This window comes from Vanacampus margaritifer, chromosome 7 (assembly GCF_051991255.1).
Source record: "Vanacampus margaritifer isolate UIUO_Vmar chromosome 7, RoL_Vmar_1.0, whole genome shotgun sequence".
Classification (NCBI taxonomy): domain Eukaryota; kingdom Metazoa; phylum Chordata; class Actinopteri; order Syngnathiformes; family Syngnathidae; genus Vanacampus; species Vanacampus margaritifer.
Genome location: NC_135438.1, coordinates 11,716,834 through 11,743,518, shown reverse-complemented (window position 1 = coordinate 11,743,518; position 26,685 = coordinate 11,716,834). Strand labels below are relative to the sequence as shown.

General features: G+C 38.8%; 3 protein-coding genes across 6 annotated transcripts in view; 1 reads left to right on the top strand and 2 right to left on the bottom strand.

Annotated features, from left to right (window-relative positions):
• Positions 1–6,706, bottom strand: part of ank2a (ankyrin 2a, neuronal) — a 79,510-nt gene extending 72,804 nt beyond the window's left edge. For both annotated transcript variants that reach the window (XM_077570184.1, XM_077570185.1), the window contains exon 1: positions 6,315–6,706. In XM_077570184.1, coding sequence (XP_077426310.1) covers positions 6,315–6,440 — 126 coding nt within the window. In that variant the 5' untranslated portion in view covers positions 6,441–6,706. The remainder of the gene's footprint in view (positions 1–6,314) is intronic.
• Positions 6,707–7,873: 1,167 nt separating this feature from the next.
• On the bottom strand, positions 7,874–13,431 carry hpf1 (histone PARylation factor 1). Its single transcript, XM_077571197.1, has 8 exons — positions 13,329–13,431; positions 11,486–11,669; positions 10,838–11,024; positions 10,504–10,602; positions 9,253–9,409; positions 8,906–8,993; positions 8,487–8,659; positions 7,874–8,167 (listed from the first exon to the last, which is right to left on the bottom strand). Exons 1-8 carry the CDS (start codon positions 13,365–13,367, stop codon positions 8,033–8,035), a joined length of 1,062 nt encoding a protein of 353 aa, XP_077427323.1. The 5' UTR covers positions 13,368–13,431; the 3' UTR covers positions 7,874–8,032.
• A 1,081-nt stretch (positions 13,432–14,512) lies between these two features.
• Positions 14,513–26,672, top strand: ppp2r2ca (protein phosphatase 2, regulatory subunit B, gamma a). 3 transcript variants are annotated; one of them, XM_077571196.1, is made up of 10 exons: positions 14,513–14,704; positions 15,288–15,545; positions 15,683–15,780; positions 15,901–16,084; positions 17,820–17,932; positions 18,001–18,178; positions 21,036–21,200; positions 21,268–21,437; positions 21,575–21,666; positions 23,741–26,672. In XM_077571196.1, exons 2-10 carry the CDS (start codon positions 15,482–15,484, stop codon positions 24,030–24,032), a joined length of 1,356 nt encoding a protein of 451 aa, XP_077427322.1. In that variant the 5' UTR covers positions 14,513–14,704; positions 15,288–15,481; the 3' UTR covers positions 24,033–26,672. The 3 variants fall into 3 exon arrangements, with proteins under 3 accessions (XP_077427322.1, XP_077427320.1, XP_077427321.1); XM_077571194.1 differs by having other exon boundaries at positions 15,175–15,545; XM_077571195.1 differs by having other exon boundaries at positions 14,513–14,758; positions 15,175–15,545.
• Positions 26,673–26,685: the final 13 nt, after the last annotated feature.

The window sequence follows — 26,685 nt, the reverse complement described above, 5'->3', positions numbered from 1 at the left end:
TGTCTCTCTCTCTCTCTTTCTTTCTCTCATTTTATTTCACACAAATCATCATCTAATTGCATTCACAGTGAAATTTCTGATCATGAGTCAGCAAAAGTGAGCTAATTAAACAGGGCCCTCTGCTCAATCTCACATTTATTTGTCAAGTGCATATTTTGATATTACCTGTACTGCCATTCACATTATTTCAAATAAGTAGCAATTACATATCCATCGATTTATATATTTATATATAGTGCATATTCTGATCAGGCCTCTCCTAGGTGACTTTTGGTAAGAGAGGCAGGATACACCCTGGACTAGCCACCATTTAATCACATATATGTGGAATATATAATGTTATCATAAAAATAGAACTCCCTCACCACCACCACCAATAAATGCCTTACCTAACAGATGCCTGATTTTTGTGTCACTGAATAAAACCCCCAAGTTACTTTCGTTTCTGATTTGCCATTCTGACCTACAGTTAGTCCGCTTGTGTGCAAAATAATTTAAAAGAGAGAGACTATATTCCCATCTGAATGCTGATCTCATCTGATGTCATCTTGCTAAATTTACTGAGGCATAAAGCCATTTCACCTCCGAGTTGAATGTATCAGATAGTGAAGCATGTGACCTAATACTCACTGCAGCAGCAACACAGTCATACCCGGAACCCTGAGTAGAGCCTTCACACACAAACACACACACTAAGGAAAAGGGTTCACGAAGGCAGGCAATTAGTCAGACATAAGAGAAGAGTTAGCCAGAAAAAATATGAGCGCTTCGTCTTTCTAATAGATCTGTTTAAAAAATTAAGGCTGACTAAACATGATGAGGTTGCTCTGAGGTTCTGCAGGGAGGCTTCAAACATGTACGCAGTGGAGGAGAGCTTCTAAGCTTCTGAGAAGTCCATTGATCCCGAGACACGCCTCTATATCTTTCTGCTCCTCTCCAGCAGGAAACACAATGCGAAGCCCATCATGAATAATTAACATCTAAATGTGTCCCGCTGCCGCAGGTCAAAAAATAAAAAAAATTGGCCTCTATGGAACATTACTATAGGATAACAAAAATTACAAAAATAAATCAATAAAAAAATAATAATAATAAAAAAAATTAATAAAAAAAAAAATTATATATATATATATAAATAAATAAATAATATCCACTATCTCTTTTGTCAGTGTCCCATACAGTATATCCGTATTGCTCAGCGGTGATCAATTATTATATGTTCTTAAATTATATTTTTGATTTAGTATGTGTTTGTTGATGAACAGCCTTTACTCTAAAAACATACAAATTAGGCCTAGCGTAAATTACAATGCTACCTTCCAAACATTCATGGGGGGTGGGGATTAGTAAAATGACATCATATATAACTAGGTCAAAAAAGATAGTTAAGAAGTATACAGAAACAGCCAAGTAGACAGCTCATGTGGCATGGTTGCATTTGTACCCAAATATAAACAGCCGGCAGATGCTCTGTAAAGATTCTGGACTCCAGACGGGAATAATATTACTTTTCAAATAGCCACCGGACACTTACATGAAACCAGATAACATTTTATGGCTGCTGCGGCACATTGCGTCAGATCTGGCGCCAGGGTGCTTCAAGCGTCACATCGTCAAAGGCCATGGAGATACGAACGCTTCTGCTTACTTCTATGTTTTCATTGGATGATAAAAGCAAACTAAAACAAATGTGTCAAACTCAAACATCGCCCCACATACACTCTCTAAATTGATCTGCGATGGGACACCGTATCCAATTGAAAAAGAGAATATTTTGAAAATCAATTTCATTAATTAGCCCGCAAAGTAAACATTTCTATTGGTCCATATTACATACTTTCACTTGATGAATATTGTCCGGTCCTGATGGTGTTTATGTAAAATTGATGGACACACACAGACATTCCTATCAAGATAGAATTTTTGAAGCTTTTCACATCAGCTAATTATCATTCTAAATCTTTTCTACATGCATCTTAATCACATCTGTTCCGGTGCTGGAGGCCATCCGTTGATGTACTTCAGTGGTTTCTTTTTTTCCTGACAGCTGTTCAGAATGTTTTACTGCCCTTGTAAATACAACTATGTTAATGTGTGTGCGTACATGTGTACATTGCATAGAAACCACAACTTGGCAAACATCCATGTGTGGATTCATGCAATGCAAGATTACTGTGGTACTGTGCATGTGGTAATAGTTATTGAAAGGAAAAGTAATAGGGGACCAGGTGACCAGTCTCCAATATTCTTTCCTGCAAAAGACCCACCATACTAACTCTAACCCAAAAGTGCGGGAAGAAAGGAGTGCATTTGGTGAAGGAGGAGCTATTTAAAAAAAACGTATACTCATAGAAAAACTTTCCTTCCTACCAAGAAAAAAATAGGTCATGCTGTCTAGTCGAAAAATGTCTCTAAATATTCGACTAGAAGCTGGCAAGCACAGACGTTCATATCTGGAGAATCAGCATCTGAATCAAATGCTGCAAAATCGCAGTCATCCATCCATCCATCCAAACTCAGAAAATATCAAATGTTCAACATCCAATTAGATTTGATATTTCACAAAAAAAACACATGCAAAAATGTAACTACACAGAAGTAATAATTTCTTAAACGCTTAAATAATACAGTACAAAGACTATAAATATCAAATAATGATTGAAACCTACTGTATTATATAATGAATATACAGGGCCAGTGCCGGTTCTAGAAGGGCCATCACACCGTGGCTCATGGCCACCAACCAAATAGGCTTTAATAAAGGACCCTGCTAGATAATAACGAGCATGTGAGCACCAATTATAGACGGATTTAGGGAGAAAAGTATTGGGACAAATCTCTTCATCATTTAATTATCAATCAGGCAGGGAATGAAATCTCTTCATCCCCTTGGATCTCAAAGTCATCATATCAAGGCATTTTGGCCAATTCTATGCTTCCAGCTAGCATGCTTGGACAATTTTAGAACTTTTTTTTCTTCTTCTTTTTCTTCTTTTTTCTTCTTCCTTTTCTTCTTTTGCTTCTAGTTTTTCTTTCTGTTCTACTTTTCTTCTTCTTTTTCTTCTTCCTTTTCTTCTTTTTCATTTTTCTTTTTCTTCTATATAATTTTTATTATGATAGTGCAGAAAATGCACAAAAATAAATTATGATTCAGTTACTGGTTTGGTCCATAACGTGTCAAAAATACGGTAGCCAAAAATGCTGATGTTGATGCTTGCTTTCCAAAGTAAAAGTGAATGTTTGCAAATGTTTTATTTTGGTTAAAATGTCTGCTTTTGAAGAGCTCAACATAAACCTAAGAATATTTACTGTTGAGAAAATGTAATTCGGAGGATTTGGACCATTTTAGGTAATACAAGGTCATGCTTAATGAATGATCAAAATAGCTGCAAACTCATTTAACAAAGCACCTCTAGAAAAACAACAACAACATCAAACACATTTGAGACGAACTCGAACAGAGATTGTCTACAAATGCATTTTCGAACACTGTATGCACACACACTTCGCCGAGCTGAAGCTATCCGTTTTAAAGACATGTGCTGCATCACACTCTTTCCACATTGCCGTTCTTCTTTACACTGTTGACCGCTATTGTTACAATGAGTGATGACTGCATTCATTACAGAGAAGCAGCTCTGCCCTTTCACAGGCTTCGCCATCTTTACTCTCATGTTCTCCACCACCTGAGACCCGCATCCTCACAAAACTCTTGTCACCTTGCAACATCATCACATTCACACAGAAAATGGGAACACTCTCAACTCAGACCGCAGAAGGTGCTTAATTGGAAACAACATTCTCTCGGTTGCGTGAGTCAAACTCAAGCAAATCAAGTGTGTCTACAGTCCATTTCATGTTTCTTGATAAATATATTTTTATTTTGGCGAAAAGTCTGTTTCAAAATTGCAACTCTTTTTTTTGGTGCAAATTAAAAACATTTTTCCCACCAACACCTTATTAACATTTACACTGGGTTGTACTATTTTCCATGGCTTCTGGTTTTAAAATCAGTTTAGGTATACTAGGTACAAGGTATACTATTTATACATTTATATGTGACCCGGCATAGCAAAATGAGTCATAGTGACCCGTATTTCAAAAATTTGGTTTTGGCATAAAAAGAGGACAATCTCAGTAAAATAATAATAATAATAAAAAATACTAATTACATTATTACCACATATATGAATAGGTAAATAAGAACCCCCCCCCCCTTTGAGTTGTGGGTCTATACTCAGTCGAATGGCAATAGACCAATCAGAGGCCAGATTCCTGGGGTCATAAACTCTACAATAGCAACTGTGGCTAGCCTAGCATTCACAAGGATTTTTTATAGAAAATTCTGGAGATAATTATATGATCATGAAATTATCAAAATTATATTGTCAGCTTGATACTGATACCCATATGTTGAGGATTCACCGTGTAGATATATACGTCAAAAGCAAGGTAATGAGTGATTGTTGTTTTGCTATATGTTGAGATAATAACCAATTTCTTTGTTGAGAATATTGTTTTTGTTTTTTTTATTTGATTGTTGAACACTTCAACAATGTTCATTCATGAAAACGGCATTTTTAATCGACAAAAAAGGTAGAAGTTGGACCTTCTGAATATTTATTGTCTCATATCTCAGAATCAACCTGTGAGACTGCAGACTTATTTTGATATGCCGGGCCACATATGATTTCCACAGTTATAACGGCCTTCTGAGGGAAACCATCACTAGTTGTGACTTGCAATGAAATTGAGTTTGACACCCGTGCTTGATGCACGGCTAAATTTAAGAAAATTCAGCATCATCATTGTCTTTAGAATATGAGTCTAAAACAAACATAGCCAACAGAGTTTATTCATAATTTTCTATACCGCTTACTTTTAATAGTGCCATGGGTGTGCTGGTGAATGCAGGTGACTGAGGGTGAGATGTGGGTACACAGGGGCCTGGTCACCAGCCAATTGTAGGTCACACAAGGACAAACAACCCTTCACACTTAAATTCCCACCTAAGAACAATTTACTGTCTTTAATGCATATATGCATTTGGCCTGTTATTTGAATGAATGCTAAGTCCCAGGCTTAAGGGAAAAGTTGTTGTCCTGATCATTCATTAAGGCGCCAATCTGTCTGGAGTGCCATTTACGCTGACTGTAAGAGGAAAAAGCAGCTTATTGCCAGATCATAAAAAAGACTTCTGCTTCCATCAAGCGTTACGGTTCAAACGCTTATCCTGTTGAAGGTTGCTGGGAAGGTGGCGACTATCCCAGCTGACTACTGGCATTTGGATTGGTTGCCCAGTCAATCACATAAATAGACACATTGAGACAGAAATTCATTCACACCTACAATAACTGACTGTGAATCTATCCTACGCTAGCTGCACCAGTCAGCCGAGTGTGCAACTACACTATCAGAGAATTCACTCACTTCCGTGAGACAAAAAGATCGAAATGGGAAATAAAAAAAATGCCTTCTTTTAACAGCAACCAATGAAAATGAAAAAAATTCAAACACACTAACAACGATAGCTGTTCACACAGTGTGTTGACGCAAAAAGTGATGGCAACAACAAACTGAGAACCAAAGGTCTTAAAAACAACAACAAAACAAACACTGGTGGATGACGATGCGAGCAGACTGCTCAAAGGTGGCTACAATTATTATTAGCTACAACAGGCAATGAAAATGTTAAATTTTATAGCACATGCTACATTGGGATGCCTGAACGAAATCATAGCAATTAATATTTCAAGGCTTTTTATACTAAAGTCTCCTGATTGCATCCAAGTAAGTGAGCTCAGTGGCCCCACCCAGTAATGATGGAGGAGTAAAGTGTGCTTAGCACTATAGTCCATTACTGAAATCACATTAGTGTCAGGCAGAAACATAAGAGGGGGGAAAACATCCACAATCAACTACCTTACATCACCAAATAAATACACATGACTACACCAGGTTCTCCAGGCTAATTATATGTTGACATTTTATACAATGAGAGTTCTTGTTGAGACAAATGCAAGATCCGAGTGTCTCTTTTTTTTTCTTTTTTTTTTTAAAGTGGACTAGTAACGTCAATACAGGCCTTGTGTTGTTGACAACTCGCTCAGTTACCTCCCTGACGCACAATCACTCATCAACAAATTGTTTTCACTTTAAAGAAGCTTCTTCGCGTATGCATGATAAATACAATCGCAACATCTGAGTGGCGGTAGAGGTGAGCTGCGCAGATGTGAGAAGACGCGGCAACGCCTATCAGTGCTCCCACCCCCAGCACCATCACTGAGCGGTCCCTAGGACCGGATGACACCCACCTGCCGAATTCGGCCCTGGTGCAGCGGCGGCGGCTGTCCACCCTCTGGGGACGTGTTGTTCGAAGAGGCGAGTTTGAGGTCGGAGCCGCCGCCCCTGGAAAGAGCGTCTTCGGGGCTGCTGGACATTCTGTCTGGCTGCAGCTGGAAGAGACGTGGTCAAAAGTCGAGGAATGGCGGGTGGGTCCTTTACCCGGTCCAAGATGGATGTCAGTGCGCGGGCCTCAGAATCCTCACGGCATAGGGGTGTTCATTCCGTGGCGTGAGCAGTGTGTGACGACGGGGGGGAAACGCTAGTGTTGTTTTAAAAGGCGAACGAGCGCTTCCTGTGTTGATGGGATGCTGCTCTGTAGCTTGAGCGCGTGGACGTGAACGCGCCTCTGACGCGCTTCCCCGAAACGCTGCAGAATCGATGATGCATTCAGGGGCATTCAGTAACTCTGAGAACGATTCTAAACAAACTGTAACAAATCAAAACAATATATATCAGGCATCTCTCTTCAACTATATTTTGTCTTTTTGTGTTTTCTCCAAAACTACACTACGTAGTTAAAGGGGAAAATTACACTTTAAATACAGTAATGTTTTTTTCTAAAAGTAAGCCGGGGTTACGTTACTTTTACAACATGAGCTTGTGTAATTTAGCTTTCACCGATGGAACATAAATGCAACGACATGCAGCATACGTTGCATTCTTGTTTTGATAAGGGTATCTCTACCCATTATATATTCTACTGCAGTGTCCATGGTGGGGAAAGTTAATTGCATGTGTAGTGTCCTTCTCACATGAAAAACCGTGGTTATTAAACACATTCATAGGTAACAACTACACTGGTTTCAGCAAGCTTGGAGTCCTTGTTTCCCAACTTGACCCGAGTCCTTTCACTATCCGTTTTAAAGACATGTGCTGCATTATAGTATAAATATATATATATATAGTATCCAAGGGTGACGGGGAGGAGAAAAACTAAACAGTATGTGGCAGGAATTAAGACTAGATAAAGATGTATTTAAGCCAGTTAATAAAATCAAACAACCTATAATTTAAAATGGTAAATCAACATTTTGTATAGTTTGCATTCATGTGTTTAGGTCAGCATATTACTTTTAGTGATTCGGTTAGCATTGTAACTATGTGCAGACTTGTTTTCAGTGAGTCATTCACTTACCTTTACTATGCAATACTGCCCCCTGACTCTTCCACATAAGATCACAACGAATTACTATGTATTGTAATTATGCAATTCATGTGCCCTATATAATGGCATCACTCTACAAAGGAATCGTCCATATATTGCAATGATCATATTATAAATACAGTACAGGCCAAAAGTTTGGACACACCTTCTCATGCAATGCATTTTCTTTATTTTCATGACTATTTACATTGTAGATTCTCACTAAAGGCATCAAAACTATGAACACGTGGAGTTATTTCAGTGAGAATCTACAATGTAAATAGTAATAAGAATAAAGCAAACACATTGGTTAAGATGTGTGTGTGTCCAAACCTTTGGCCTGTACTGTACATCTACGACAGATAAAACCCAGAAGGACAGATGTTAAAAATATAAAAAATACTTTATTTTACATTGATAAAAATGAACAAATGATTAATAACAGCAGCACCAATACAACCAGAGGGCTGACAAACATTGACAAACAAGGGATCACATGGAGGGGAAATGTTAGACTAGAATTTTGACATACTCATGCCGAATTTAACAAGATGAGAGCTGGTCCAGGTTGTCGCGGCTACGGCTGCTGAGGTGGGCCTCCAGAATCTCTCCAAAGAAATTTCTATTCAGTAAATTGTAAGCCATGGGTAGAAGTTGCTTGACAACCTTGTGGAAGTACTATTGGAGAAAGAGGAGAAAGTTAATGACATAAGTTGGACCAGAATTTCTCACATTGTCATCAATATTGAAGGACAAAACTCAACTGAATTAATATAGGAAGTGCAAGGTTTGGCGACCTTGTTGAATAAACATTTGCTATTACATTGGAAAACAATGATCAACATTTTGGCCCATTTTCTAACATGTTACAGACTAAACTAGTAAATGAATCATACTGAGTTCATCTTTGTGTATTTTCTGCACTGTCAATTTGAAATAATGTACTGTTTTGACACAAAGAGATGGATTTTTTTTTTTAAATCCAATTATTACTCACGTGGGATCCGAAACAGAAAAGGTCCACTCCCAGTTCATAGCCCATACCGTAGTCACATTCATCATTAGCAAACTGAACAAACGTGATCATCTGCTGGAGAGGTCCAAAGGCTTTGACGCGCTCTTCATCATTCCGAGCTTCGGCAATGGCCTTGCAGATCTTTTTGAGAGCAGCTGGATGCAGAATAAAGAGAAGCAAAAATTATTGCTCAGAAGCGGAAAACAGACCACTATCACGGAATATATAAAACCAGCTTATTTCTTATGTTTATTTACAACACAGTGTAATTTTTCTTTTTTAAAAACAAAATGTGGTAATTTAGGGGGCCTAAAATTGATTTGATAGAAGTAAATTGAGTTATGAGCACAGCACGAATTTAACTCTTAAATTGAGGTACCACTGTAAACATGTTGACTAACCATCAGTTTCTGGAAGTTCTCTGTATCCCACATCATTCTTGTCAACCGGTACAACAATACCAGCACCGTGGAATGTTCTGGTCACAACCTAGGGAGGATTTAGGATACCATTTCAGTAGATCATAAAAGTATTATTTAGAACTTCATACTTGGGGGTAGGTGGAACTTTGATTTTATATGATAACAATGCTCCCAAAATCCTATAAAAAGTCAGACTACGAAACATAAACCCCATTAAGAAAAGCAGACATCACAAATGTATTTAGAAAAGCATAAAAGGAGGTCCTATGGTAAGCTGAGCTACAGTATGAGGGAGGTTACAGCTTAACTAACTTTGGGAGAGTTACCTTCTTGTCCCGCTGCTTCATGCCTTTGGTCTTCTGCTCTAGAGACAAGTTTAGACTCTCTGATCGCTCACTCAGCTTTGCCTCCAGGCTTTCAAAATCTTCTTCACGTATTTTCTGTCTGCCCTTCTCCTTCTTCTTCTTCTTTTGCAGGAACAAGCTGTCAAGCAGAAAAACAGATACTGTAGTAGTTTATTGAGGGTCTTCACTTACATAAGTCATACATGTTAATGCTGTACACATTTGCTGTTAATTTATTTAGCACAATAAAAAAAACTACAAGAAAGGAATAAAGCAAAAAGTGGTTGTGCAAGATTCCACTCCCTTCAGACAATCTTATCAATAGTAAAACCCTGGATAAAACGGTGCCGTATTTTTCGGACTATAAATTGCACTTTATTTCCCCTCCATAGTTTGGCTGGTTCTGCGACCTAAACTCAGATGCAACTTGTATTAAAATTAGAGTTTGTACTGGCATCCAAAATCGCCATTCCCTAATTGTTTTGGCTTTCTGTGAATTACCGCCACCTTCTTTCTATCTGTGGTAATGCACCCAATAAATAAATAAAAACTGCAAGAAAGGAATAAAGCAAAAAGTGGTTGCACAAGATTCCACTCCCTTCAGACAATCTTATCAATAGTAAAACCCTGGATAAAACGGTGCCGTATTTTTCGGACTATAAGTTGCACTTTTTTTTTCTTCCATATTTTGGCTGGTCCTGCGACCTAAACTCAGCTGCAACTTGTATTAAGACTTGAGTTTCTACTGGCATTCAAAATTGCACTTCCCTAATTGTTTTGGCTTTCTGTGAATTACCGCCACCTTCTTTTTATCAGTGGTAATGCACCCAAAGTATTTGCTAACTGCCAAAAGACAGCAGAAGAAGAAATGGAAGAAAAGAAGAAATGGAAGATAAGGAGGACGAAGTAGTAGTCATGCATTACCACCAGTAGCCGCCGGTAATGTACCAAAAAGCATTTGAAAACCCTCCCAAAAAAAGTAGAAGAAGAAATGGAAATTGAAGAACTGTAGTTATGGCAACAAATGTTAACATATAGCTAGTTTAGCATGTGGCTTGTGTTTGGAAATTCATTTGGGCACCCTAACACCACTAGAAGAGTGTGTGAGTTCGGAGAGGCAAAGTGTGCTCTCCTTCCATTAAATTTTTGAACGTAGCCTATGTTATAAAGTGTACTTGAACTTCTGCAACCACATAACTTGATATAATTGATTCCAACACAGTGTATACTTACTGGACAGCAGCAAACACATTGTCTCCCATCTGTGTTATAGTGCAGCCTTTCTTTGCTTCATTCTCCCCAACAAAGGAGGGAAGAGAGTCTGGATTATCTCTATTAAAAGATGGGAGAAAAATAAACAAGTGTTTTGTAATTACTACAGTCTTATCCATTTTTACCTCACCAGAAAGCCTGTTCAATCTAGCTGTTATATTAACGACTAGCTGACCAAGTTCAAGAACCCTCTAGGAGGTAATAAAGCAGTCAAATCAATACACAGTCTCTTCTTAAAGTCTCATTAAATCACATACATTGACGTCGGAGTATTAGAAAATGTGTATTTTGGTACCTGTAGTAGCCGATGTGATGCTGGCTTTCTTCACTGCCCTGTAGAATGGTCTGGAACTCCGGTGGGTCGTAGAAATACCTCCAGTGAAGGTGGAAGTTCGGAGAAGCATTCTTGCAGTTTTGGTGAGCTCCAGCTAGGATGTCAAAAGGACCAACCAACTGCAAACCAAGTGTGTCTTTCAGGGCTCCTGCAAATAAACATAGTACATAAGTGATCCCTCAGCACAGTGTCGTCACCGACGCTTTTATGTAACATAAAGATGTTCTTAAATATAGTTTTCCATACAAACCATGGAAATGAAACCAAATAATCAAGATTCTACTGAAATATGGACTTCCAGTTACCAGAGTTCCTACAGCTCAAGTGAAGTTGATGTCAAAACTTTTACATTTTAGTTTAAAATAAAATTAAGACCAACTTGCCACATACGGACACCTGCTCTTAAGAGTTCCAACTAAACCATAGTCATTCAATTATTATTATTTTTTTATAACGAATGTTAATTTATATTTCATTAATCACATAATTAAAAAATCTAAATGCAAAATTCTACTCTACGGTATGTATAGTATAACTAACTAACAATATGTATATTGTGACATAAAAAGTCCACCAGTGGTAAAGCAGTTAAAACAATGAGGAGTTTACCACAGGGGTTGTCTGGACAAAGCTCCTTGCACAAGTCCCAGAAATGGTACAGGTCCTCGGGCATATGCAGTTTGTAGAGCTGCAGCATCTCGTCACGTTGCTGTGGAGACACCTTGGATGGGGGCGGGGCCTTGACATCATCAGGGCGCAGTTTCTTCACCTTTCCATTGCCTTCTCCCGACTCCTGACGACAACACAGCAATTGAGAAATTGTAATCTAATTTTTGCTGACTTAAGAATCGAAGAAAGACATACGCAAAGAACACAGTTTGGTGCTCTTCAGTTTCTCTCCCTTTCGTAGGGTTTGCTGTAAAAATGTCTGCCGGAGTTTCCTCTTTGCACTCGTTTTTGTGTTTCACTCTCAGATGTTTTAGCATGTTGCTAGTATTAAATGAACAACTCTTCCTCTAAGGCTAGTATCGGTCCGATACTGATACCTGATATCACATGCATTCGCCCATCCCTAGAGTAGTATTAATGTTAGTAATAACATTTCCAGTTATTTAAGCAGAAAATACATTACATTGTGTTCTATGTGTATTTCAATTCTTGTTTTCTTTTCTCACATGCTCACAGTGTAAAAGTAGGGCTGCTCAATGTATTGAGTAGCTTTTACCCATCTTACACCGTATGGGATGAAGTGAATCAGTGTAATTCAAATCTAGAGCAAATTTTTACTTCTAGGATCCCTTTCTTTTAAAAATATATTTGTTGTGTTTTGTTGTTTTGCAGCTTCTGCCATGACAGCAGTAATCACATACAGACGTTTCAATCAACTTCCATCTTTATAACGAATAGGGAAAGGGTGACGTGACGTATGCCGTAAAGCAGTAAAGGGCAATTTTAGCTTCTCTGTGTGTGGCAGGGTTCCTGTCACCCTCCTTAAAATTGCTTAGTGCTAGTAAAAAGCAATACAGACAATTGCAAACGTACCATTCAACTAGTTGATGTTTCATCAGAAGAGTTATGAAAATATTTTATGAAGGTTGAAACGTTTCTTAGTGTTGCTTACTGCTTGCTGTGTCAAGGGAAGCATATTCTGGCAACACACATAATGAGTGAGGAAAACACTTAAAGGAAATCTGTGATTTCTCAAAAAACATTTAATTTGGGTGACAATGTGTAAATTGTAACACAACCTTTTGACACCTCTGGAATAAAAAAAATATTTTATACAAGTAAAGCCCATGCTCAGCCAGGTTTTGTTGTTATTATTTTGTGTTTGTTTTTTTAGTATTTATTGAACAGAGATGTATAATACACGCCGGAAGAGGCTAAACCGTATGATCCGCAATGGATATGACATCACGGCGCCAATATTACAACTGAATGAAACAAATACAGTCCTGTAGTGCTTGCCTTTGACAAGAAAATACAGTACTTTGTGGGCCCTGGTGGCTCGCCACTTCTCGGTAGAATATAAATCATTGCATTTTGGACCAAAATGTATTGATTAGTTTTGCTAGCTAGCACACCAGCGACGTAAACAGCACGTTGTAACGCATGATACTTTGCATTCTTAATAATCGTACAGTTAATAGTTAATCTACAGCGAACAGGAGACAGACAAGTCAACAATATATGGCAGACCTCGCGAAAAGGTGACGCCATTATTATTAATTTTTTTTTGTCCAAGCGTCCGCTCGTCAACACTGCCAGGGTGCCGTGCTGCTGCTGCCATGTTGGTGCACCGTTGTGCAGGCAGCATGCCAAACAGCCCCAACATTAAGCACTTTAGTGCCTATTCGAAACCTTGTATGCAACAACTTGCCAGCTACACTATCATTTATGGGATCGGTATGCGCGTGCACAAAGGAGGTAGATTAGGGAGGCAAGAATTTACCTGAATGGATTTGGGCTTTCTTTTTGCGCGCCCTGTCATTTTCCCCCCTGTCGCTCCTCTTAGTTCTTCTTCGACGAATTTGAATATGCAGCCACCGCAACGTGGTTACATGACGTACTGTCACCTAGTGGACAAGATGAATACTGAACACTATATTCAAACCTAATGCTAAAGTACCAGTTATCAACAATTTATATAGGATATTTATATAGGGTTAATAATAATAATAATAATAATAGTAAAAATAATTATACATATAATAATAATAATAATGTGAATATTATATTTAATTAGCAAGATACAATTTTTTAATAAATGCACCACGAATTTTTAAAAATAGAAATAAAAATACATATGTATAAAATAAAAAAATAAACACCCTAGTTCCACAAGTCAGGTTTAAAACCTTGCTCCACACCAACCACATGAAGTCACTTGAAAATGTATTCGGTACGGATGCATGTTTACGGTAAACCTATTTGTGTAAAAGAGAGGAGCAACATATAAAATCTGTATTGAAACCTCAAAATAGATCATTTCAAACTTGAACCCAAATAAACAAATGTATACGTCTTCTTTAAAATGAACATTATTATGTTAGCCTTGTTTTAATGGAGACTTTTATTTTATTTTATTTTTTACCTAATATAGTGTATTGTAGCTTGTTTGTGTAACTCGTTCCTTCACTTACACTAACAGTAATGTGACTACTATCTTAAACATTTGATTGTTTAACATATTCTGACACATACCTCGTATACCTACAGGTCCGCTTTGTTACTGTTGGGTCTCTGCAAGGGTAGCTAGAAAGGAATGAAAACTGATCTGACTGCAGTTGGTTAGAAAATGCTTACTTGACAATATGAAGCAATATAACTTTCCAGATATTAGAAGAACGAGGACACAGTGAGCCATTGAGTCAAAAAATGTCTTCTTTTTTTTAAAATTAGAATATGTATATATGCCCAATTAATAATATTAAGGCGTCCCACAACCACTGAATTCAAATATAATTTTCTTTAAAAAAAAAAAGGGGGGGAGGGGGGGGTTACGCATCACTAAGAGTGAAACTGCTCCCCCTGCTGGCCTCTTCCACCTCATCAGCTGCAGTGGGAGGGCTCTCCAAGGACATCAGCTCTGCGATTGGCTGCCTGTAGAGGAGGCTGCCATGACACATTGGATGCTGCACAGGATCACTTCAGCAGCATCATTGCACAGTGCATCCACATCCACCTTGTTATCCCCCTCTCGTGCTCATTTTCTCCACCTTCTCCTCCCCTCTTCTCACCGCCACCCTTTTCCCCCTGTCATCTTCTCTCAGGCACACTTTGGTGGACCGTTACAGGAATATAGCAGCGACAGCAGCAGTCGATCTGGTAGGTGTGCTGAGGCCTGTCTACCTCCGTGCCTGCCTTTCTCCTGCAGCGCAGGCAAGACATCACGTTCTCCTTTGCTCTCCATCAAGGACTATCTATTTGAGAGTGTGTGTGAGAGAGAGTGTGGTCAGTGATCTGGAAAGTACGCAGGGAAGGCTACCACACCCTTATTTTTACTGGCAGAACATCATAGGATGAATACAGTATATATTTATTTATATTCATGTTTAGAGTCTCAACTACAGTATATGTAGAAGATTTTTATTTTAGGTCTGGTGGAGCATATTGTCATTTTATCCACCTCAGGGATCTGTTGCTAGCTACGGTACATTGTTAGACCTTTAGCATAAACCCAAGTGTGTCTTCACTAATGGGTATGTAACATTAGAGGTCATAACTTTGGCATGCTGTGTCCATGCTTTGTCAGTCTGCCTTATGACATGCCTATTTGTTCTTATCTTCATCAACAGCAACTGCATTCATTTGTCCCCTCCTCCACCTCCCAACTTCCTCATCTCTATCCTCCTCCATTCTTCTCTTCTGCTTTCCACAATCCGGCATCCTTAAACTTCTTCCCCTCAAGCTCATCATCCATCTCCATCTGCCCGCACCTTTTCCCATTTCCCTCTGGCCTGCTGGTTACCCAGGATGCCTTGTTCCAGGCCCCTCCGCTAGGCTCTAGCAGCATGGGCGGAGCCTGGGTAGGAAGCGAGAGAACGGATCGGACCCTTCCCCTCAGGACGGGCACGCTGGCGGGTCACCCTCCTTCAGCTTCAGATGGGCGAGGACGCTGAGAGCCCCAAGATTAACCACACCTTCCTACGAGACTATGTCACTGAAGGTAGAACAGATGGCGTGGTATATTCCTCTCGGGTCTCCATTTTGTAAAGATCAATAGGCACAATCAGTTTTTGCTGAAATACCATAAATGGATGATAGATCCAGTAAGTGTTCTTCTGGATTTTATTCGGTTCCTAGCTGATGTCATCTCCACGGTGGAGTTCAACCAGACAGGGGACCTACTGGCCACGGGAGATAAAGGAGGCAGAGTGGTCATCTTCCAGAGAGAAACAGAGGTCTGTGGCATACAAAAATGACTCATAAAAGATGTCTGGAGCAGATAATACTATTCTGGTTAGCACCTACATACCTCAGAGGAGTTAAATCATTGTTTGATTCGTCCAACTATTTTCCAGTCTAAAAGGGAGTCCGAGGAGGTGTTGGAGACCGGGGACTCAGGGGAGTATAATGTGTACAGCACCTTCCAGAGCCACGAGCCAGACTTTGACTACCTGAAGAGTCTGGAGATTGAGGAGAAGATCAACAAGATAAAATGGCTGTCACAACAGAATGCTGCGCATTTTCTCCTCTCCACCAATGGTGAGAATACCATCAATCAACATTGTAAAAACAACACAGATCATTTGTTATAAAAGATCACCTGAATTTAGATGCCACTAATCTAGCATGCAGCAATGTAAAATAAACAACGTCACGTCCCATTATTTTGATCACTTGTTGCTAGGCAGGTTTGAATGCACTGGAGTATAACAGTTCCATAGTACATTGAAAAAAAAACATATGTGACACACGAGGTGCAGAGTTAGTACCCAAAACACAGACAAGACAGTTGGGAAACAGAGTCTTTATATGCAAAATTATAAAATAACAACAGTACAGGGCGGGATTCAGATGGCCTCAAACAAAACACTTGAAAGCAAAACCTTGACTGAGAAACTTCCATTGCGAGAGCAGAGCTGAATGCATGGAAGCAACCTGGAAAACATGGAATAGCAGCTTGCATGGAAGAGGAGGGATAGAAATAATCGGCCAAGGAAACTCGACGTACTGGCAAAAGTGTCATTCAGTAAGTCTCGCTAAATCAATGACAGAATAAAGGCCTATATGACAAAATAGGAGTCACAAATACAGATCCTATAAAAGAGTGAACATTGCAGGAACATAGCAACTGCATAACAACTGACATCATCACAGGGGACATAGCAACTGCATAGTAACTCCAAACTTCATCACAAGGACATAGTGACTGCATAGTAACTACAAATATCACAAGGGGTCAAAACAACTGCATAACAACCGACATATCCACAGGGGACACCTCAACTGCATAGCAACTACAAACCTTATCACAAGGGACATAGCAACTACAAATACACAAGGGACAAAACAACTGCATAGCAACTGACATCATCTTTATAAGTGACATAGAAACCGCATAGCAACTGACAACATCAATATCATAACACAATGACACCTTGAGCCAACCAAAAACGCAGTTCCATATAACCCAATGACCCAACCCAAAACAGAGTCATAACAATTATGGCTGTCATGCTCATGAGTCTGTTTGAACCGGAAAACCAAGCGTCCCCTGGACAGAGAACTGGTAGTAATGGGAAAATGTCAGGCACTGGGGTGTAAAAAAAATAATAAAAAAATGCTGTAGAAAATCATTTTGTTTGTTTGTTTTAAGAGATTTGAGTGCATGGAACCAAACCGAATTGTTCCACTTTGAAATACATCAAGTTACGTTTACGTTGTTTGAGATATGTCTTAGAAAGAAATGACAAGTTCTTTCAAATGTAAGTAAAATGACAACAAAAAATTCATTTCCTCATACCCTCTCGAACTGAGCCGTACCATATAAAAACTGAGTCAAACCGAATTGAATCATTCCACTTTCAAATCGAACCATCCTTGAATCGTTTTGCACCCCAGGAATCAAAGAGAGTATTGAATCGTCTTATGTGATGAGATGCACACCCTTATCAGGCACATAAAGCGTACTACTCAAAAACATAACTTGAAACACAACACAGGTCAATACAGTGTAAACTGTATTTTGTAATTGAATCACTGTTCTGCATTAAATACAACATTACCAATAATAGAATGCAATTCCCTTATTTTGATGAACGCCAAAGAAAGAGACAAATTGTTAAGACATTTTTGTAATTCTATGATGGAAGAATTCATTCATCACCCCAAGTGCTTTAAAAGATTCAACATCAGTAGCCATCTCACTGACTACTTTTCTGTTTTGTATGATTATATTTTCATTTTTCTCTCGAAAATGTAATTTTGCACGCCACAGATAAGACCATTAAACTGTGGAAGGTGAGTGAAAGAGACAAGAGACCAGAAGGCTACAACCTGAAAGATGAGGAGGGCCGCCTCAAGGACATCTCCACCATCACCTCCCTGCAGGTGGGCACGTGCACACACACACAAATTGGCTCGGATGCATTATACTGTAATTCATTTTCATCTTTTAGGTGCCAGTACTGACACCCACAGATCTGATGGTGGAGGTCCGCCCCAGACGGGTGTTCTCCAATGGTCACACCTACCATGTCAACTCCATCTCAGTCAACAGCGACGGGGAGACCTACCTGTCAGCTGATGACCTTCGTATCAATATGTGGCATCTGGGCATCACTGACCGCAGCTTCAGTATCCTTCATGCTTTTTCCCCCTCTATGGGACTTTCATTTACTGTTATCTATCAATTCATTTATTTGCCTCCTACTCAAATTGACTTTTTTTTTTCTATTTGAGTGCAATATTCCTTTTGTATACATGAGTTTTTAGAAGAAAAATGATAAATAGAGAATACTCACATTTGATAAAGAAGCACATCATTCAGCATAGTTGGTGGAACACATGCATGTATCTACATGCACTGGTTTGAGTAGCTAATACTTTTGCCTTGACACGCCCACCAAAGTGTCAAGTTTGCATTTTATGAGTTGCTTTGAGTGCAAGTATCTCAAATGAACAACTACACCCCTTAAATAAACAGTGCATGCAATAGAAACATAATACATTCATTGTAATAGGAATCCAGCATATTTTGATTTATATTGAGTATACATGCTGCAGTCTATTTAGGGTGCTGTTGGTGTTTTCCCATTAAAATAGAAGCTGACCTAGAAAATCCGATTCTTCTTCTAGTGTGGAAGAAGGGTTTAAATAATTCACATGGCAAGTACACGCTCTTCTGAACCACTCGGGGACACCACAAATAGAACAGAGAGAGGAGCAGTCTGTGCATGCATGCTGGGGTTGGCTGAGGTGTATGTTTAGGTCCTGATTAAGTGCTGAGGTGTGAGCTGGGCTATTAAAATGAGGGATGTGTGTGACCATATACAGGGATGCTAACAACATCAGGTACACCTGCCCAAACCAGAGATCCAATTTAAATATACCACATCTAGTATTTTACAAACAGTGCTATTATGCTAGCCTATTCTGTCACTATGCAACCGTTGGCAGAGATTTGTCATAAAAAAAACAACAACAAAAACATTTGGATCCATTAAGTGAAATTGGAAAATTGGATAGCACTATTCAAGTACAGTGATACCTCGGCTGACGAACGCTTCAGCTCACGAACTTTTCGCCTCACGAACATTAAATTCGCGAGCATATAGTCTCAGCTGACGAACTAGTTTTCGGCGGACGAACCAAATCACGCGACACGAGAAATCACGAGAAGCTGACGCACGCTCACGGCGTCCCAGTTCATCACCCCCTTTCTTTGAGTGCGGACGTGGTTTGTGTTTGGTAGACATTTTGGACCATTTTGGAGTGTACTTTTGCTATAATGGGACTGAAAAAGACCCAACCACAGGCTAGTGTTAAGCCTAAGAAGACCTTAAAGAAAATTACGGTCGAGCAGAAGAAGGAGATCATCGAATAACACGAACGAGGTGTGTGTTTGTGTGACTTAGTTAATTACAATACAATAGCACATTTATTATACATAAAATAAGGTATATTTTGTGTAGTTTTAAGGCTTATTTAGTAGAAAATTATGTTTTATGGGGACCTGGGAACGGATTATTCTCATTTTAATGGTTTCCTATGGGAAATAAATGTTTGGAAGACGAACTTTTCGCCTCACACACACTTTCTGGGAACCAATTAAGTTCGTGAGCTGAGGTATCACTGTACTGTTGTACATAACCTTGACAACTTCTAGATTTTTTTCATTCATTAAATTATGGACTGGAGAGTACTGATACTAGGTATCGGTACTCACACTCTAAATACAGTTGGGTCCAAAGTGACCCAATTATGGATCAAAAATGGGCCGATCCACTTTGTTGGTCAGTTTGACCCAACTTTTTGGGTTGTTTTATACGAAATGACCCAATTTTTTGACCCAAGTAGAGAATCTGACCAATATTTATGAGTTGTTTTACACTAAAACACCCATTTCTTGACTCAAAATTGGGTCAAATAGACCCAAGTACAGGATCGGTCCATTTTTGACCCATAGTCGGGCTATTTTTGACCCAACTGTTTTTAGAGTGCACGATGGCTCTTTTGTTGTCGTTTTACAATCATGCAATTTTAAGCGAAAATGCTATATGGGATATATATATTTATTAAAAATTACCTGCCATTATTTATTAAAAACATTTTTTTTGGGGGGGGTTGGTAATTTATGGATCAAAAGTGCTAGTAGTATCAGTCCTTGGTATCGGTGTCTAATCAAGAGTTGAGTACTCATATTGGTATCGGTCTGGAAAAAAGTGGTGTCGAACATCCCTAATTGTGATATACAAGTGCGAGAGAGCATGGTTGTAGGAAAACATATGTAATTTGAAACGTTTGCTTGTGTGAGTCATTAATGTTGATCTTTGATCGACAATGTTACAGATACTGCGGTTTTACAGTGGTGAATAACTGTCTCACACAGAGCGGTATAAATATTTAATCTTCCTTTTTTAAGTGAGAGGTACAAAATATTGAAAACAATTGAATTTTTTGGTCTCTTTAGAGTCAATGCTCAATTGGATTTCATAGTTAAAAAAAAAAGTTTTTATTTGAACACATTTTCTCTTGTTTTTTCAATAAAAAACACCCAAAAAATACACAAAAAAGACAAATAATCTGACCAACAGTCTTTACCAAAAACTATCTAGCCAATTCATCATAACACAAAAATCAAGCCTCACAAACATAATCAACAAACCCAGAGAAACCAAAGCAAAAAACAAACAAACAAAAAACAATCTGACAGACAAGCTAAACCAAAGTCTATGTAAACAAAACAAATATAATTCTGTCAAAACACACACACACAAACAGACATCACAGACATGACCAAAAAACTCAAAACATATGGTATTTGTTACAAACATACATATTCACATAATAACCTAAAAATATATACACGTCATAGTATTTTGAAGTACATAATGCAAGTGGTAGCATGAGCGTTGTCATTGAAACCAGACCAAGGGAGGAATGCTGCTCCACCAGTGTGTAGTGTTTGACCCCTAACAGTGCATTTTGCTAGACATTGTGGACATAAAGCCAACCAACATGGAGGATCTTACGGAGGTGATAACGGCAGCAGAGTTCCACCCTCAACACTGTCACATGTTTGTGTACAGCAGTAGTAAGGGCACCCTGCGCCTCTGTGACATGAGATCCTCTGCGCTTTGTGACAAACACACTAAACGTAAGCCACCAAATTGTCATGAATTAACTGTATTATACCTCTCATAAACTTCGGACGGTTTGTTCAGTGTTTGAAGAACCTGAGGATCCAGGGAGCCGCTCCTTCTTCTCCGAAATCATCTCCTCTGTGTCAGATGTCAAGTTCAGCCACAATGGGCGCTACCTGCTGACCAGAGACTACCTCACCGCCAAGGTGTGGGACTTGAACATGGACAAAGGCCCCGTGGAGACGTATCAGGTACAAATGGGTTACTATGTAAGTCACAGTAAATAGTAGAAGCAAAGGTGGGCGGCAAGAAGGAATTGTGACTAAATTGTGGTATGGAAAAGGTCCATCTGGAGAAATGCAGGCTTCTTGTTTTTCTCTGTATCCAGGTTCATGAATACCTACGGAGTAAGCTGTGCTCACTCTATGAGAATGACTGCATCTTTGACAAGTTTGAGTGTGTTTGGAACAGTTCCGACAGGTGAGTGTTATCAAATGAGACAGTTTGTGTTTAAGGTCATAATCTGTATTTTTATTTTTAAACAAATTTACTTTCTGGATGGCGCCTAAATGACTTTAGGTTCAACATTATGCTTAAAGCAACACTAAGGAACTTTTAGTTTATGTTGATTATGGCGGTGCCATATGGACAAAAGCGGTATTGTTATGTCTGAAGGAAGACCACATTTCCCATGAGGACAAGAGCATTGCGTCGTTTTTTTTTTTACCGTGAAATGCGGACCGATGTTAATCCTTGACTGTAGCTTCCCTTCTTTTTTCTTTTTTGTCTCCTCAGACAAAACTTTTTGGTTTTGCAGCTTCTGCCAGGAAAGCAGTAATCGTGCGTCGACATTCAAATTGACTTACCTCTTTGTAACGAAGGTGGAAAGGGGGAAGTAACGTATGCCATAAAGCAGTCGGCACATTTGTAGTTTGTTCCTGCTATCCTCCTCAAAGTTGCTTAGTGCCAGTAAAAATGATTCAGACCCCCTCAGGCCATGGCAAAGGTAGTTTTAAATCGATTTTTCATCAGAAGAGTTATGAACATATTTTACTAAGGTTGAAAAGTTCCTTAGTGCTACTTTAAGAGGTGGAATTCAAACATTATTATTACTGTAATTCCAATACAGTGGAATATCTGAAGTCAACCAAATTCTGTTGCAGGATGACAGGTCAAAATATGATAAGTTAACATTTTGAATGCATTTCTCCCATAGAAAATAATGGAAATTGTTTGAACGAGTTGTTGAACTGTCACCACCATAAAACTTATAGAGGCATTTTTTAAAGTCACTTTTTTAGCATCCTTAACTCATTCACTGCCATTGACGGCTATAGACGTAAAAAATTCATTTGAACTATTTCTATTAGTTTAACATTTTTTTTACACTTTTGTTAACAAAAATATGAAAACGTACAATCTTTTTTTATTGTACATTTAGAACAGATATAAAATTTGTGATTAATTAACTAATGAAGTCATGCGATTAATTACGATTACAAATTTCAATCGCCTGATGCCCCTAATTTTTAATAATCTTTTCTTTAAAAAAAAAAGTGTTTAATTTTTAATAATCTTTTTTTTTTAAGTCGCGTCAGACGATTACATTTTTAAATTGTAATTAATCGCACGATTAACTCACGATTAATCACAATTTTTACATCTGTTCTAAATGGACAATAAAATTTTTTAGGTTTTCATACTCTTGTTAACAAAAGTGTGTGTGTGTGTGGGGGGGGTGAAACTAATAGAAATAGTTCAAATGAATTTTTGATGTCTATAGCCGTCAATGGCAGTGAATGAGTTAATAGTCAAATTCAGCTCAGTTGCCTTGTGGTAGAGTGCCCTAAGATTGGGAGGTTGTGGGTTCAATCCCCATCCGGGTCATACCAAAGACTACAAAAATGGGACCCATTTGCCTCCCTGCTTGACACTCAGCATTAAGGGTTGAAATTGGGGGGTTGGATCACCAAATGATTCCCGAGCACGGCCCCTGCTGCTGCTCACCGCTCCCTCAGGGAATGGGTCAAAATGCAGAGAACGAATTTCGCCCCACTTAGTTGGGTGTGACAATCAGTGGTACTTTAAGTTTAAAGGAGTGTATTGCTGTACTTTCCATTCTTCTTTCCCACGGCCTCTCGTGTATTTTTATAGTCTCCTTGTTCATATTATACTGACCTACCAAATCAGACACACATATTGATGATTATTCCTATGCTGCAACAAATTTTAATTTTTATTCTTTGGTTGTCATAACAATTATTTTTTTCTATCATGGGCATTCTTTGGCAGGGCCATTACAAAAAAAAAAATCCAAGGAAAAAATAAAAACAGTTTGAAAAAAATTGCTCATTGAGCTGAAAAATGAGGACTCCGGAGATACAGTTTGCTAATATTTTGCAAGATATTCTGTGTGGTCTTGCGAAATACACAGTTCTTGCCTGATGACGGCTGCCACCTTAATTCCAAGCAATCTCTTTGTCTTCTCTTATAGTTGATCCAAGAGACAATTTTACAAATACTATGTCATTTATATTTTTCTTTCTATTGACAGCGTAATCATGACAGGGGCATACAACAGCTTTTTCCAGATGTTTGATCGCGAAACGGGACGGGGCGTGACCCTTGAGGCCTGGCGGGAGAGCAGCAAGCCGCGAGCCGTGTTACGTACCCGCCGCGTGTACACCGGAGGAAAACGTCGGCGTGGAGACGTGGGCGTTGATAGCTTGGACTTCAGCAAGAAGATCCTGCACATGGCTTGGCATCCATCAGAGAATATCATCGCTATAGCAGCCACCAACAACCTGTACATTTTCCAGGACCGTGTCAACCTGGAGACGCAGTGACAGGGATGGGAGTGAACAATGGACAAACATTTCGGTTTGGATTCATTGTCACAAATGCACAGTGAGATTTGAGGAACAACCAATGAACATTGACATATATTTGATTGTGTCTCCTATGTATCCCACACACTTTTTTAACAGAGGTGCAGGGACACCTCTCCAACTGCAATGACCATGCAATGTCGACTCCTCGCTAATGTGCTCTAGAAGCTTTTGTCAAGACTGGACTGAGTGTGTTGGGAAGCAGCCCAGAAAGATTGTTTGATACTACAACGTAATAGCTAATCTGTGGTGTTCACTTGCCACAAGTATTAATATTGTGGTAGCGGTGATCTTGTACTGTGCATCCTCACCACAATAACCTGAATTTATTCATTTTTTTCATTCTTTGGTGACAGTTGCAGCAGAATCACTCTCCTTTTAGAGCAGCGCTCTTGGAGATTGCACGCAAAAAGTGACCCATTATCTTGTCCATTTTGCAATAATAGCGATTCAAAACACAGTGCGGCAGAATATCTGTTTTCAAATCATGAGCTCTTCTGCAGGTAACACATGTATACACTTTATACTGTATGTTGTAAATAGTGTTATTTTTTATGCCATTGCCACTTTTGTTTCTAGTGTGCTATCAAATAGATTGTTAAATACACAGCTAAGTGAACATGAACCTCATTTATAGAAGCAACTCACTAATCCAGAAGAAAAGGTGATGCAATAGCTTTGGTATATAAGTATTGCTGGTAAAACAGAGAGGAATTATGCACAAATCAACATTTAAATTTATTGTAAAGAATTGAATTGCTTTATGAGCTTGTGTTGAGTTTTAGATTGCTGCTATTCCAAAGTACAGTATTCTCCTTGTGTAAAAAAAAAAAAAAAAGTTACGCAGACACCTTGTATTTAAATAGGAAGTCACTCCAAAAAAAAAACTAATTAATTACAATAATGTTCTATGCAGCCCTACTAGTCTAAACACAGTATTCTAATTAATATTGTGTTTGTTAAATGTGTGTTAAGCAGCAAAATCCAACCGTTTTTACCCATCTCAGGGGTTGGCCATTTTGCCATTTCCTGTGTACTGAAAATGACATCACAGTTGCTCAGGGAAAAGGTAACGACCAATCACGAGACCTGAGCAACTGTGATGTCATTTTTTAGTCGACAGCAAGTGGCAAAATGGCCGCCTCCCTGAGATGGATAAAAACAGGTCTGTTTTTCTGCTTAATTCATATTCCACAAATGCAATATTAATCAGAATGCCGTGTTTAAACTAGTGGGGCTGCATGCAACATATTGTTGTAAATAATTTTTGGATTGACTTCCCCCATAAATCAAGCACATTAAGACTGAAATGAAAATCGGGCTAAAGTTGTCATCTTTAAGTTTAAATGTGAATGTAAAGTTTACAATCATTAAAACAGAGGAATCTCAGCACACAGTGTAGAAAATAAGACCCCTAATTCAGATGGTTATTGTCACGAGGATTGAGATTTCATGTGAATGAAGGTCAGAGGTCATTATGAAGGCCATAGCTCAAGCAAAAAGTTCAGTGTCTATATACCTTGCTGAAAGGGGAAGTCAACCTCTAAATTTTCTTTACAATATATGTTCTATGAACCCTCACAAGTCTAAACACGGCATTCTGATTAATATTGCATTTGTGGAATATGAATTAAGCTGTTTTCTTTGGTCATGTGACATCTACCTGAGCCCTTAGCAACTGTCATGTCATTTTCAGTGGACGGCAAGTGGCAACATGGCCGCCCCCTGAGATGGATAAAAACAGGTGGATTTTTGTGTTTCATTCCACAAACGCAATATTTATCCGAATGCCGTGTTTAGACTAGAGGAGGCGCATTGAGCATATTGGTAAGAACTTTTTTTTTAGGTTGACTTCTCTCTATGTATCATTGATATGAAGGTTGTTAATGTCATCACACTCTTTACCTCACAGTGCCACACACTATGCTGGGGTGCACCACTGAAAGCAACAATGTACAGTAAGGTGTCGTAGTAAGGTGACGTGCGTTGTGACCTGGTCACACATTGATTGTTTACAGTGAAGTGCTTTGTTATTAAGTGACCTTGGTCCCAATGCGACTATTGTACGTGGGTTTTGAATGTGGGACGGCGTCAGAGCAGGGCTGGAATGGGTTGTGTTTAATAGTTGCTGAAAAAAAAAGAGGTTCATTCCATGCATCTCAAAAAAGAAAAGAAAAAAAGAAATTGTTTGAACGTGACTACATTTTCCTCACTCTTCACACAATCGTTCACACATTTAATCTACAGTACCCTTGTTGGCGTCTGCTAGGTATCTTGGATGTAGAGCTTGAACTAAATGGTTTGGCAAAATATAATCCATTACCCACAAGAAAATAGTTTATGTAATAGAAAACATTATATAAGTTTCGGGACTTAGTGCTCGAATGGTGAGTTGCAACCAGTCAGTTGTGATTACATCATCATCTACGACCTAAGAGAGGATTTGTGTTCAGGGGTGCAGCAGCAGCATGTTGCCACTACACAATGCTACTCAATTGTATACTGTATCTCTAATATTTACAAAAATGTTTAAAGATTGAAAAAAAATAAACTATTGTGAATGATAGAATGTGCATTAATAAAAATGATTGAATCGGACTTCATTTTGTGG

Excerpts from the sequence above, each read along its gene's own strand:
- hpf1 (XM_077571197.1), bottom strand. The coding sequence starts at position 13,367 with ATGACAGGGCGCGCAAAAAGAAAGCCCAAATCCATTCAG. Across the intron at positions 10,603-10,837 it reads CATCACATCGGCTACTACAG|AGATAATCCAGACTCTCTTC; the intron begins GTACCAAAATAC and ends ATCTTTTAATAG. Across the intron at positions 8,168-8,486 it reads TTTTCTGTTTCGGATCCCAC|TACTTCCACAAGGTTGTCAA; the intron begins GTGAGTAATAAT and ends TTTCTCCAATAG.
- ppp2r2ca (XM_077571196.1), top strand. The coding sequence starts at position 15,482 with ATGGGCGAGGACGCTGAGAGCCCCAAGATTAACCACACCTTCCTACGA. Across the intron at positions 15,546-15,682 it reads ACGAGACTATGTCACTGAAG|CTGATGTCATCTCCACGGTG; the intron begins GTAGAACAGATG and ends TTCGGTTCCTAG. Across the intron at positions 21,438-21,574 it reads GCCCCGTGGAGACGTATCAG|GTTCATGAATACCTACGGAG; the intron begins GTACAAATGGGT and ends CTCTGTATCCAG.